The sequence below is a fragment of the Nyctereutes procyonoides genome, unplaced genomic scaffold, assembly GCF_905146905.1.
Source record: "Nyctereutes procyonoides isolate TBG_1078 unplaced genomic scaffold, NYPRO_anot_genome, whole genome shotgun sequence".
Classification (NCBI taxonomy): domain Eukaryota; kingdom Metazoa; phylum Chordata; class Mammalia; order Carnivora; family Canidae; genus Nyctereutes; species Nyctereutes procyonoides.
In genome coordinates, this window is record NW_026575133.1 from 47397589 (window position 1) to 47411638 (window position 14050).

General features: G+C 35.0%; 1 protein-coding gene across 2 annotated transcripts in view; it reads left to right on the forward strand.

Annotated features, from left to right (window-relative positions):
* CUL3 (cullin 3) overlaps positions 1-13783 on the forward strand; it is an 87790-nt gene extending 74007 nt beyond the window's left edge. For both annotated transcript variants that reach the window (XM_055346262.1, XM_055346263.1), the window contains 4 exons: positions 773-907; positions 6852-7038; positions 10352-10497; positions 13310-13783. In XM_055346262.1, the coding sequence (XP_055202237.1) occupies positions 773-907; positions 6852-7038; positions 10352-10497; positions 13310-13441 (600 nt within the window). In that variant the 3' untranslated portion in view covers positions 13442-13783. The remainder of the gene's footprint in view (positions 1-772; positions 908-6851; positions 7039-10351; positions 10498-13309) is intronic.
* Positions 13784-14050: the final 267 nt, after the last annotated feature.

Sequence of the window (14050 nt, forward strand, 5' to 3'; positions counted from 1 at the left end):
GTTGTCAGTGTCTACACATTGTAATTTTTGTATTTAATTGAAATGGGAAGTATTCTTTACAATTTATTTACTTGAATAATATTTGACACTATTATGTATTTGTGTGTAAATTGGAAAGTTAAGGATACTAAAAGAACTCAACTTTTACAATTATTGCTTGCTTTTGTTTTAAAGGAGAGGGTTTTTTCCCTAAATAATCATGTTTTCTTTTGAAGTTTTGTTAAACGGATAAGGGTTTTTTTTAAAACAGTTCATATGTTAATTACTGAAGACTTAAAATTTCTATTTTTGTACTTAAATCATAGAGCAGGAAAAGGCTTAAGGATGGCAGAGACACCCCCCCCATCCTGTGCTGTTACATGATCTCTTAACTGTGATCAGACCACACTGAAGAAAACCCCCACTACTTTTGATAGCAGTATAATGGCAGTGTTGTCTTTTAAGTCCATTATGATCCCATCGTGTTGTATTAAAATAATTTTAGCTATAATTTTAAGGATTTGTTAACTCATTACTTGCTCAGATACATTAAAATGTTCATTAAGGGGGGGAAAAGGACAGTACTTGAAGACTTAGTATGTGTCAACACATATCTATGCATTCACCCACATTTACCCATTTTTTGAAGTAACATTTCCTTTTTATGTAGGAATAAGTTATGTAGTTTTGCTAAGGGGAGAGTTGGATATTACAGTGTTTGTGTTTGAAATGTACAGTTAGAGTTATCAGGAGATAATTATATCTTGTTTATATTTTTTAAAAAACAAAACAGGAAGATGGATCCGAAGTTGGTGTTGGAGGGGCACAAGTGACTGGCTCTAATACACGGAAGCACATATTGCAGGTCTCCACTTTCCAGATGACCATATTAATGCTCTTTAATAATAGAGAAAAATACACGTTTGAGGTATGGGTTGGTTATGTAAATTTTAAGCATCTGTATTGTTTCTGTTACTGGAATCTTTCTTATTTGAGTAACCTTTAAAGTTATTGAGTATTATTGTTACTATTAAGTAATGTTTGAGTACCATTAAAGAAAACAGCATAAAACTGGGCTATGGAATTATATGAACATCATACACTTATTGGGTCCCATTTCATTTAGTTTGCTAAATGAAAATCAACTTTATTGAAGTATAAGTTTCAGATGACAACTTTATTGAAGTGTAAGTTTCAGATGACAAAACATATCCCATCTAAATGTGTAATTTGATGAGTTTTAACAGATGTCTTACCTGTGTAAGTGCCATCACAATCAAGATACAGAATATATACCCCTTACATTTTTAGATTTCTTTGCAATCAGTTCCCTCCCCCTGTCCTCAGACTGCTGGCAGTCTGCTTTATCTTGTAGATTAGTTTTGCCTTCCTAGAATTTCATATAAATGGAATAATAGAATGTGTGTTACTGTTGTCCAGTTTCTCTCACATCACATGTTTTTGAGATTCACCTATGTTAGTGTGTTCATTCCTTTTTTATTGTTGAGTGATATTCTAATATACGAATTTACTACATTTTCTTTACTCATTCACCTATTGATGGACTTTTGGGTTTTTCCCAGATTTAGACTATTAGGAATAGAGAGAGATGTTGAACTTTTTAGGAGACCCAAACTGTGTCCCAAAATGTTGTGGTGCTATTTTAAATTCCTGCTAGCAGTATAGGAGGGTTCCAGTTGCCCTACATCCTCTACAAAATTTAATAGTCTTTCAATTTTAACTGTTTAACTTGGTTTGTAATTGTATCTCGTGGACTTAATTTGCCTTTCATTGATGATTATAAAAAAGTTGAGCATCCTTTGTGTATTCCTGTGCTACTTCCATGTCTTGTTTGATGAAGTGTCTATTCCTGTTTTTATTGGGTTGTTTAAAAGCTGTTTATAAATTTGGATACAAATCCTTTGTCAGATCTACGTACTGAGAATATTTTCAGTCTGTCACATTTTCATTTTCTTTAAATGATACTTTTTGAAGAGCAGAGTTTTTAATATGAAAAAGTCCAGTTGCCACTTCTTTCCTTTTGTAGTTCACACTTTTGATATCCCAGCTAAGAAATATTGGCTATCCTGAGGTTGTAAAGATTTTCTTCTGTATTTTTTTCTGAGTGACTTTAGTTTTAACTTTGTCATTTAGGTCTATGATCAGTTTCAAGTTAATTTTTTTATATAGTTAAGATTAAGGATTAAGAATTCTTCCCCCCTTGGTGTGGCTGGCTGGCTCAGTCAGAACATACAGCTGGATCTCAGAATTGAGAGTTCGAGCCCCATGCTGAGAGTAGAGATACCTTAAAAATACATATAAAAATAAAGAATTGTTTCCCTTCACACACAGATACTCAGTTGTTCATTCCATCATCATTTGCCGAAAGCGTTGTTTTTCCTTTTAATTACCTTGGCATCTCTATGAAAAAATTAGTTGACTATATATGTGTGGGTCGGTTTCTGCACTCTGATCTGTTTCATTGATTTCTGTGTCTATCCCTAGGCTATTTTTACATTACCTTGATAATGTAAATTTCTTTTTTATACCCATCTTTTTTTTGTTTTTTCCTCCATTAAGTAACTTGATTACATTAAATTCAGTTGGTCTTTTCCCATACCTTTAATGAGTATGTTGAAATAAAGATCATGTGAATCTTAAGTTTAAATTTAAAATGAAGAATAAATATTTGGAAAAGCTGTAAAATTACTGCCCTATTTATACTTAATTGAAAGCCAATTTGCAAATTCGGATGAACATAGACATGTTAGAGTCTGAAATTTAGAGCAAAATTAAATTGTAGGCCTATTTTAAAGCCTACCTCCGTACTTCCATTTATGTAATAGATATACATAAGAGATGATTTTTATGTGGTAGACCTCAAGGAAGTGTTTTGCAACCCAAATATTTTAGGTCAGTGGCAAAGTCAGGAGGTTTTGTTCTTATGTATTTCTGGATGTGTCTTACCTAGGGAGTAACCTTAAATGTCAAGCACAAGTTACATGTGATTTAGTACCAAGGATATTGATTAAGCAAGTATTGAGTACCTTACTCAAGTCATAAGCCTCTTCAGAGGTGGAGTTAGATTATCTCTAACAGCTTGAATGTTTTAATCTGCAGCTGCCCTGGGTCATATATTTTAAGCAAAATAAACTGGTTGGTAATGCTAATATTGGTTTTCAGAGTCCTAGTTTGTAAAGAGTTGGGGAAAATAATGAGAAAAACAAGCATATAAACTCATTTTCTAAAGGCATTATTAGAATTACTAGTAATTTTAGTGGTTCAGACTTACTCTTCCTTTTCCCAAACTGGCTTGGGATCACTGATGCTGATAAGCATCATTAAATAGAAGGTAAAATTAAGCAGAAAATTCCTCTAATGTTTCACAGTTTAGCCATGTCACAAACCCAGATGCCTGAGCATAAATGGCATATGTAGAATGCCATTCCTGTGGCTCCCAAAGCCTTCTGGCTGCTTGCATCTTGAACAGGAGGCATTGTGAGAAGGCACTTAAAGTTTGTACTCTTACTGTATGTTTCATTAAAGTGTGCTGGATAAGTTATTATTAGCCGGCTCTTTGACAAATTTCCACAAATTAGAGAAGATAGTTACAAAAGTATTTAATACTTTTTTAGTAGTACATCTTAAAACTTAGTGGTTTAAAACAACTACTGACCATTATCTTTCCTGGTTTCTGTGGGTTAAAAATTTAGGAGGGGCTTGGTAGTGTATTTTTGGCTCAGAGTTTCTCATGAGGTTGTGAAGATGTCAGGTGGGGCATCAGGCATCTGATGTTTGGGGCTGGAAAATACACTTCCAAGCTATTAGTATACTCTTCCTTCCACAAGGCTGGCAAATTCATTTCAGCTGTTGATAAAGAGGACTTAGCTTCTCTCCACATGGGTCTTACCAAGGACATGACTCACCTTGCATCCTGGTGGCTAACTCTACTCCCTAAGCTATCCAAGAGACCCAGGCAGAACCTAAAGTGACATATTGTCGCTTTCGGATTTTCTGGATCACCCAAGTCAGCCCTGATACAGGGAGGAGATCACACAGGGTTAAAATATATCAGGATCATTACAGACCTTTTTGGAAGCTGCCTGTAAAACTTGGCATTTATTCATAGTGTCACATTTAATCCACAGTAGTCAAGCTGCTGAGACTTTTTTCTCTTTTTCTGTATTTCTTTAATGAATAGAAGTTGTATTATGATTTAAAACAACTGAAATCAGGAAATACATAAAGCAGTAGTCTATACCTTGAATTACAGTAACTAGCATTTGGTTTTTGAAAGAGATAGGAGGAGTATTAGTACATATTTTTCTGAATGTTCTTTAATACACGTTTTAAATTTTTCTAAGAATGAGTCTGAAATGTAAAAACTAATTATAGATAATAGCGAAATTAATTTCAGGCAGTAGAATATAAATAGAAAACAAACTACAGTGACAATTGATACTTCATTAAGAATTTGTAATAATCACTAATGATACAATTTCACCTCATATAAAAGAAAATGGTTGAAAGTACAAGGTGAAATATTTCACAGAGAAGTCCTTCACAAATGTACTGAATGACCAGACAATAAAAAAGAAGATGCAGATTTCATAATTAGCATATTAAAATTGAAAGCTTCACAGAGAACTTTAAACTCAGAAACAGAATACACATACTGCTCTTGGGAAATATCTAAGGCTAGCATAACCTTATTACTAAAAGTGAACAAAGAAAATGCAAAAACAGCGCTATAGGCTATTCAACTTTAAATGTACAAATCTTAAAAAAAATACTAGCAAGTCATATTCAGTGTATTGAAAGAATGATTCATTGTGTACAAATAGGATGTATTGCTAGAATATAAAAAAGGAATTTGTAAAAAAAGGGGGGGGGTTTGTTAGTATAGTTAAGGTTTTATTATAATAATGATTAAGTTAACTGAGTACTTGCTGTATTGCCAGACATTTCAAGGAGAAAATCAATGATTTCTACAGATGTACAAAAAACATTTGTGGAAGTCCATCTCCATTTCATACTTTCTAGACATGGGGGACTCTTAGCCACCTAAGAACAGAATGACATGCCTTTAATATCATAAGGATATATCTAATGAGAGATCTAAGCAAGCAGTAGTTAGTGGTAAAATATTAGACCCCTTCCCATTAAAGTTAGGAATAAGTTTTAGATACCTGCTTTTATTATTGTTACTCAGCATTGTTCTACAGGTCCTAACACACCAAGAAAAGAAAAAAGGAGTTTTATAAAATACCTGTAGGTGACAAAATTTGTAGACAATGTGATTGTCAATTATGATTATCAACTGAGAACATTTCTCTGAAAAGAGTTCAGTTGAAAAATTAACTTTACTATAAATCAGAGTTAATAAGAAAATGACATGAGGAAAGTTATATTTTAGTAAGAACCATAATCTTCCTAGGAATCATTCTAACAAGAAATTTAGAAGACTTCTACCAAAAGGGCAATAAAAGCAAAAGAATATGAAAGGGTAGAAATGCCCAAATGGGAAAAAATCACATGTATCCCATTGATGTTTAACATTTATGCCATTATAAATGGGCATGTTCACGTCCATACGTGGGTGTTTGTCTTCCTGTGTGTGTGTATATAGATGTATAGGAAATGTCATGAAGGATGCACACTGAATTGCAATAGTCACTTCTGGGAATGCTCTGTAATTGTAAAATATCATCTGAGAAGGTATTTCTATTTCTTGGAGTATGATTAAATAATAGAATAAAAAACAATAGAATATGTAAATAAGTCACTTTTAGCATGTACATAATAATTATGATCAACATTCTGATAACAGCACCTATTTAATTTGCTGGAATTAACATTTATAGCATTTGAAATGGCTAACATAGGTAGACATAGATCATTTGAGGCCTCATCATCACTAAATTGACATTTCTCTCAATCCTCCCTCACCTGACAGTCCTTTAGAGCAACCTGAGCTGTTGTTCAGACTTGTAAAAGAGAGAGTGACTGCAGGTGAGTTACATACTCAGTGTCTCCATCTTCATGTCCATTCTTCCTGAACTGCTTTTGAGAAAGAAATAACTCTATACAGTAAATTAGAGCTGTATATCCTAATGGGAAAACTTGGTCTCCTCACCTACCAAGTGTAGGAACTAAGTCCTATATGTGTACAGTTCTCTTACTGTCTGTCCCCTGGATCTAAGAGGAGTATAATGAACCAAAAAACTACACATTCATTCTTTCCCATGCTGGTTTTTTCCCACTATTTACACTTTGTTCATACATAATATGTTGCAAAAATTATCACTTGCACCTCAAAACAGATTTCATACTATTTTTCATGTTTAGAATTAATTACCAGGTATTTTTTTAATGTGGTCATACAGACATAAATATGGTCAACTTAGATTATAAATTTTGATTTTATAGTAGAAGGCCTTAGCTCAGGCTCAGTTTGCTGCTTTCTATGAAGGAAGTTGCTGAGCAGAATCAACTTGGAAGGAAGAGTGTAGAGTATTTTTAAAATTTGCTGTTGTAAGTTGGTTAACACTTTATTTTTACCTAAATATTAAAGCATGTCAGTAATAATCTCTGCTGGATATGACATTTTTAGACCAGGCCTTGTATTTCCTGAAACAAAGTACATATTGTTTTAGTATCTTATGATTTGAATCACCTTTTTCTCTAGTTTCTTCAAATAAGTGAGATTTTTTAGCCACGTGTCCTGATTCTTTGTCGTAAACTCTTTATTGTGAATTATCTCTTTAATGGAATTACCTCTAACTACTACTGCTTGGTCAATTTTACTTACTAATTTAACTAATCTATAACCTTTCAAAAAGTCTAATTATGTCAATCTGATGAAATTTCAGGAAATTCAACAAGAAACAGATATCCCTGAAAGAGAACTTGTTAGAGCCCTGCAGTCCCTCGCCTGTGGTAAACCAACACAGCGGGTTCTTACAAAAGAACCCAAGTCCAAGGAAATAGAAAATGGCCACATATTCACAGTTAATGATCAGTTCACATCCAAACTACACAGAGTCAAGATTCAAACAGGTATCTAGAATTATATTTTCCTCTTACAAACATGATACTTTTTCCTTTAAAGAACTTATCATCTGTTCAATTTCTGTCTTTTAGAAAAGTGATGCTTTTCTGGCGCTGCGTGACACATAGGCTTAAGAAATAAAGTAGTTTTTATGCATATGTGTTTCTGTCAAAATACAGTTGAATCCAAGTATAGTAAGCATTTTCAAAAGTAATTGGTAGTATGAACAAGGTACTTCTTTCCATATGATTTTCAACAAGGAAATATAGTTTTCCTAATATATTAGTACTTAAAAAATAATTGTTCTTAACTGGCTGAGTTAACTAATAAAAGACATCTATTTTTAAAACTGTTTACAGATTTTTCAAAGTTGGGGATTATCTAGTGTGATTCTTAGAAGCAGCTATTTATGTTTTGATAGATAATTGTTGAAGTTTCAAAACCTTAAAACCTGTATTATCTCTCTAATTTAAAACCAGAAATGATCCTATTATGAACAATTTTTAGTATGTTTTTATTTTTAGTTAATAATGAACATCCTATTTATTATATATTTAATATAATGTAAGATATGTGTTTTCTATGTATTTAAGGGGGGAAAAGGCACTTTACCTTTGCTAATGTTTAAAATTCTAACATAGTTTGCTCCCTGATTTCAAATTTAGTGTTAGATATGCTTCCCAGGGCTGACTTCACCCATTGCAGCTATGTATGTAGTCTATGTAGTAAAACAGTACTTCAAAATAAGTTTTTAAAATGACTTCTTTTGATTTTAAAAAATTGTATTTACATTATACATTAATAAAAAGATAAAGTCTTTAAAAATTATGTCAGATATGTAATTGATTGCCAGATTACACTCATTCAGAAGCATTTTGTACACACTTTGACTCTGATTGGATTTGTATGCCTTCTGGAGCAGAGTGGTATATCTCTTCTACAGCATTGCTTAGTTTGCCCTATAGTTGCAGACCTTATCATAGTCTTTCGTCACCAAAATGGCCCCATGTTTGGACACAGATATAAATTGAAAATAAAGTAAAACTATACTAGAGAGTCCTGTAATAAAATAACCTTGTTTTCCCCAGTTCAAGACATAGACTTTATAGTTTGGAGCAGATACAGGTTTTACATTTCAAGACTTATTTGTGGGCAGCCCCAGTGGCCCAGCGGTTTAGCGCCGTCTTCAGCCCGGGGTGTGATCCTGGAGACCCAGGATCAAATCCCACATCAGGCTCCCTGCATGGAGCCTGCTTCTTCCGTCTCTGCCCCCCCCCCCCTCACTCTCTTGCTCTCTGTCATGAATAAAACCTTAAAAAAAATTTTTTTTTTAATTATTTGTATCCTGGATTTAGTGGAAGATGTGTGGTGATCTACATATATCTGAATTACCAGACCTCACCCTGCTTTACCCTAAATAAGTATCTCTTTGTAATTCCAGATTCCATTAGCAAACATCACATTTCTGCCCACCTCAAATACATCAGCATATATTTATTTCCTTAGACTAAGTTATTTTCCAAAATAATTTTAATACCATATCACACCCAAGAAAAATAATAACTCTATGCATGTTTATGTGTCCATAGTTGTTTCAGAAATGCCTTTCAGGGGTGCCTGGGCAGCTCAGTTGGTAAAGCATCTGACTCGATCTCTCCCTCTTTTTCTCCCCCTCCTTCTTTCTCTCCCCCTCCCCCTTCCTCCCCCCTTCCTCCCCCCCCATCTCCTCCCTCTGCCCTTTCCCCATACCCTCCACTTGCTCACACTTTCTCTTTAAAATAAATAAATCAAGGGATGCCCGGGTGGCTCAGTGGTTGAGCATCTATCTTTGGCTCAGGGTGTGATCCTGGGATTCCAGGATCGAGTCCTGCATCAGGCTCCCTGTGAGGATCCTACTTCTCCCTCTGCCTGTGTCTCTGCCTCTTTATCTCTCATGAATAAATAAATAAAATCTTTAAATAAATAAAATAAAATAAAATCTTTTAAAAATGCCTTTCATATCTTACTTTTTAGATCCAGGATTCAATCATGGATTCCCTGTTACATTGACTTTTTTCTTTTTTAAGATTTTTTTTTATTTATTCATGAGAGATACAGAGAGAGAGGCAGAGACATAGGCAGAGGGAAAAACAGGCTCCCTGCAAGAAGCCTGATGTGGGACTCTATCCCAGGACCCCAGGATCACGCTGCAAGCCGCAAGCAGATGCTTGACCACTGAGCCACTCCAGCATCCCCCCGTTACATTGATTTTTATGTCTTTTTAGTTTCTATTTATTTTAAACTAGTACCTTTGTTATATATATATAAACATTGACTTTTTTGAGGAAAAGCATTTTTTCTTAGTAAGTCATCTTAATATCTAATATTACTCTTTTTGTTAAGGTGTTGGTTGTCTTTTTAACTTGGGGAAAACTACTGAATGTCAAATTCTTAACTACGGGGATCTAATTAGACACAGCTGAATGTATATACACACCAGAATGATCCTGTAAATTATACAGAGCATTGCCCATGCCTAGGTCAGCAATGTCTTATGTGCCTCTTTGTAATTTTTTGATTTCTGCCTGAAGAAACTTCATATCTCTCTCCCCTTGATGATCAAATAAATGAAAAAGTGAGTTGCCACTCCTCTTTCTCTGTTACTTCAATTAGAGCAGAGTTGTAAGAGAAAAGGGCTCCTATTGCATTGAAGACAGTAGGGAATAAAAGAGTAAGACTTCTCTTCACCAGAAGATTGGAATAGAGTATGCATTAGTGATAATGAGATTGTGACATAAAAGTTAATGATATAGGAAATTGTTAGGTAATCTGTGAGAGGTACAAATAAATTACTTGTTATGGAGTTCCGTTAACTGACATCCAGTGATACTTCTATTTCTTGAGGAAACTACATCTTGGCAACATATAACTCTTTCCTCCTCTTACAATATCTTCTCATCATGTTGGTAAAATACTAGTTGGCCTTCAATGAAAATTATCGATGATTTTTCTACTAAATATATCCAACTACCACTTTTCTTCTAGGAGAGGAATCATTATATTTTATAAAAATAAAATTGTTTTTATTAGCTCTATAAAATTAAATTCCTAATAATATTTAATAAAAAGTAAAAGTTAAAATTGCAAGATTTCTATATCAGTGATTGTTATTTAAATATTTGTTAAAATGTTTGAATTAAATCTTTTGAATGTATACTTGAATTAGTGTGTATACTCAGGTTGCAATTGGTTTTTCTACGTAGATACTACTAAATTATATTCTTTGTTTATAAAACTGCATTTTTCATTACATAGTAATTACATGGTGTCTTTTTCTTTCAGTTGCTGCCAAACAAGGTGAATCTGACCCAGAAAGGAAAGAAACGAGGCAGAAAGTAGATGACGACAGAAAACATGAGATAGAAGCTGCTATCGTGCGGATAATGAAATCCAGAAAGAAGATGCAGCACAACGTGTTAGTAGCAGAGGTGAGAGTGCTTCAACACTAGATTAATATAGGAAAAACAATAATATAAACAGTACAAATTTAGCAAAGTACTATATTCAAGTTGTTAAAAATACAATTTTAAAATTAGGAAGCCAGAGTCAGGTAACATTTATCATTAAAAGTATGGCACTTACTTGATAATTAAACACACTAAATGCACACTTTAAAAACTAATATATTTGTAATAAAAATCATAGAATATTATCACACAATAAAAAAATTTTCACTGCTACTTAATACTTTTGTGTTAAGCTATACCTTTATTGCTAAAAATAATTGTTACCATTTGTAAGCATATAATATGCTTACATATTATAAATTCCAAAACTAAGGAGGGAAAGCCCCACTGACAAGCCATGGAAATAGGTAAGAAATGATTAGGGCAGAAGAAAGTATTGGTGGAGAATAGAGAGCTGAGTGAAGATGAATGGGAAATAGAATTGACAGGACTTCTTGACTGGCCATGGGAAATGAGGGGAGTCAAGGATGTGTAGGTTTCTGGCTTAAACGCTAAATAGAGGGGGAGGCATTGTGCTGCTTTTTGTACAAGCTAACTTTATATCACATGGAAGAGGAAGAGAATTACATGAGTGATTGGTCAGTAATTTCAAAAATCATGACATGTCGGTAATTAGGCAACTCATTTCATTTTCCCCAGCCATTTTCATTCCTCTGGTAGAGTGACATTTCTGGTAGTGTGACATCAATGGTAGTGCTTCGAGAAGGACATGGAGCTGAAAGCACCAAGTAAGGGCCTCATCCCTTGAGATGCTGGCTTGTGGGAAGGGGCAGAGAGCAATAAAAGAGGACTCAGTGTTAAGTTGAGGTGTCCTGGATTTTGTTTTTCTGATGGGAAGATACTTAGCATGTTTATATCCTAAGAATAAAACAGGAATACTTGAAAGAAAATGGGCTTGCAGGACAGTTGATGATTCCAAGTCTAGGGAAGGAAAGATGAGAGGACTGTGTAGGGAACACAGGTGTGTGGTGGATGTGTTGAGAGAGAGATTGCTGACCATGCCTCTGGAGAACCCAGGGCAGGGTGCAGGGAATGTGCTGACCAAGGGTGGATACAAGTGTGAATAAATGTGTATGTGGAAGGTGGTGGGAGTTTGAGGAATTGCAAGCTGAAACTGGATGTGAAGTGATAGTGCTCAGAAACTGGCTGAACATGAATACATTAAGTATGTGTTATCAGTGTCTACCAGAGAAGTGGCAGCCTTTTTTTCTAATGGCCAGTTGTGCGAAACCAGCCACTGATAACAAATGAGTGTGGCTGTGTTCCAGTAAGGATTTACAAAAATAGGCAGCGGGGCTGTGTTTGACCTGTAGGCTGCATCTTTTTTTTTTTTTTTAATTTATTTATTTATGATAGTCACAGAGAGAGAGAGAGGCAGAGACACAGGCAGAGGGAGAAGCAGGCTCCATGCACCGGGAACCCGATATGGGATTCGATCCCAGGTCTCCAGGATCGCGCCCTGAGCCAAAGGCAGGCGCCAAACCGCTGCGCCACCCAGGGATCCCCTAGGCTGCATCTTTTAGGCTCCCGATCTACGCCACAGTTGTAAAAACAATGACCTTACTCCGCAACGACCCCACTAGTAGATTTTGAATGATGTAGTAACTATGGAGTGGGTGTTTAATGGGAAAGAACCAAAGGAATACAAGAGTTGGAGTGTGCTGTTGACAGTATAGCTGAAGGGATCTTGCAAGCAGGCTAGACCCTGTCAAGGAGGTGAGGTCAAAGAAGTTGTTAGTAGCTTTAGAAGAAAGGATTAGAGAATGAGGGATCTCACTGGGGTTGAGAACAAGTTTGTTGATACTGGAGTGATAAAGGAGATAGATTTTAGTTGGAGACGGAAGTTCTGAAGTTTGGACTTCAGAGAATTGTCATCCCTTATGGCCTTGGGAAATGAACTCTCCAACTGGAGTAAAAGGAAAGAGCTGGCTTGTGGATGGATGAGTGCTCTGTAAGAAAGGCAGGCAGGGTAGGTCATTAGGGAAAGCGTGAACATTGGGGGCAGAAAGGTTTAGAATCTCATCTCTAACAATTGGTTCTTCTAGTGTCTGTCAGTCTTCCTATCTATTTTCCTCATTTGTAAAAGGATACAGCCTACTTTGCTCCAGGGTTAAGAGCATTAAATAAGTTAATATATACAGTGATTGATTGGTAGAACACAGTGAGACTTCAGCTGCTGCTGTAGCTACTTTGTTGTTATTATCAATGTCACAGTACCTGGAATCCCAACAGCAGCTGGAGAAAAGAATGACAACAGTAGCAGTTACAGTGGACCAGGTGGCACTGTTAACTCTTTAGCATATGCAACGACTTCATGACCTTCAGTTACTTTTTGCAGGGTCCCAGCATCCCAGTACCCGTAAGTGGGAGAGCTAGGATTTGAATTTAGGAGTCCAGTCTGCTTCCCAAATCTATGAATTGGGAGAATAACCCAGAAGTTAGTAGATGATAGCACCAAAATGGTAAACCATGGTGTGCTATTCATTTCATGCTAATACATTCCAACTAACTCCACTACTAACCCATTTCTGTGTTCACCTTCTAATGTTCTAATCCATATGTTAACATTTTCGAATAAAACCGTTTTTAATTTTAGATTAAATTTTTTACTTTGGTAATCAAATTACTAAAGTTTGATCTGAATTTTAAAATGAAAAATGACATGTCAGTTGTATTCAGAGATAGGAATTTGGATGTGTTTAAATGGAAATGTTATACATTTTTAAATTTTTCTGGTAGGAATTAGTTTTTTTTTTTTTACTTTCTCTTTTAGGTAACTCAGCAGTTGAAGGCTCGATTCTTACCAAGTCCAGTTGTTATTAAGAAACGTATTGAAGGACTTATTGAAAGAGAATATTTGGCACGAACACCTGAGGATCGCAAAGTATACACATATGTAGCATAAAATGCGTTCAGAAATTTGATTTATCCTTGGACTGTACTCTTCGCATGGACTGAGAAGTTCTTTTAAATCATTAAATATTAAGACGACCATCTCTTCTATTAAATTACAGTACATGTTCTAGACCATTCAGATCAAGCCTTTACTCCCTTTGAGAGTTTTCAACATCAATTGATTGAGCTTCAGGCTTTACAGCGTTTATCCCTGTAGAGATCATCTTTACAGTTCCTCGGGAAAATGTGAATGTGCCGCGTTTTGTTTTCAATACTGTATGGAAACAGGAAAAAATAAAACAAAAATTTAGAAAATACAGCTCATTAAAATAAAATTGTTGGATTTCATTTCCCCAGGTCTTCAGTGTTGATGTAAATGTGTTTTTGTAGTGTTGCTTAGCACTTTGCGCATTGTATAAGTTGGGTAACAAAAATGGTAAAAGAAATGACACAGTTCCCAGTTATCTTGCTCTGCTTAAGACACTTCTTTAGCTAGTCTTGTTTAATTTAAAGGTTTGATAAATATACAAAGACCCAAGCATACATTTGAGCATGCTTTATTCTACCACTTGCACTTACTAATCTTCTAGCCTTATGACCAGGAACCTTTATTTTGGGC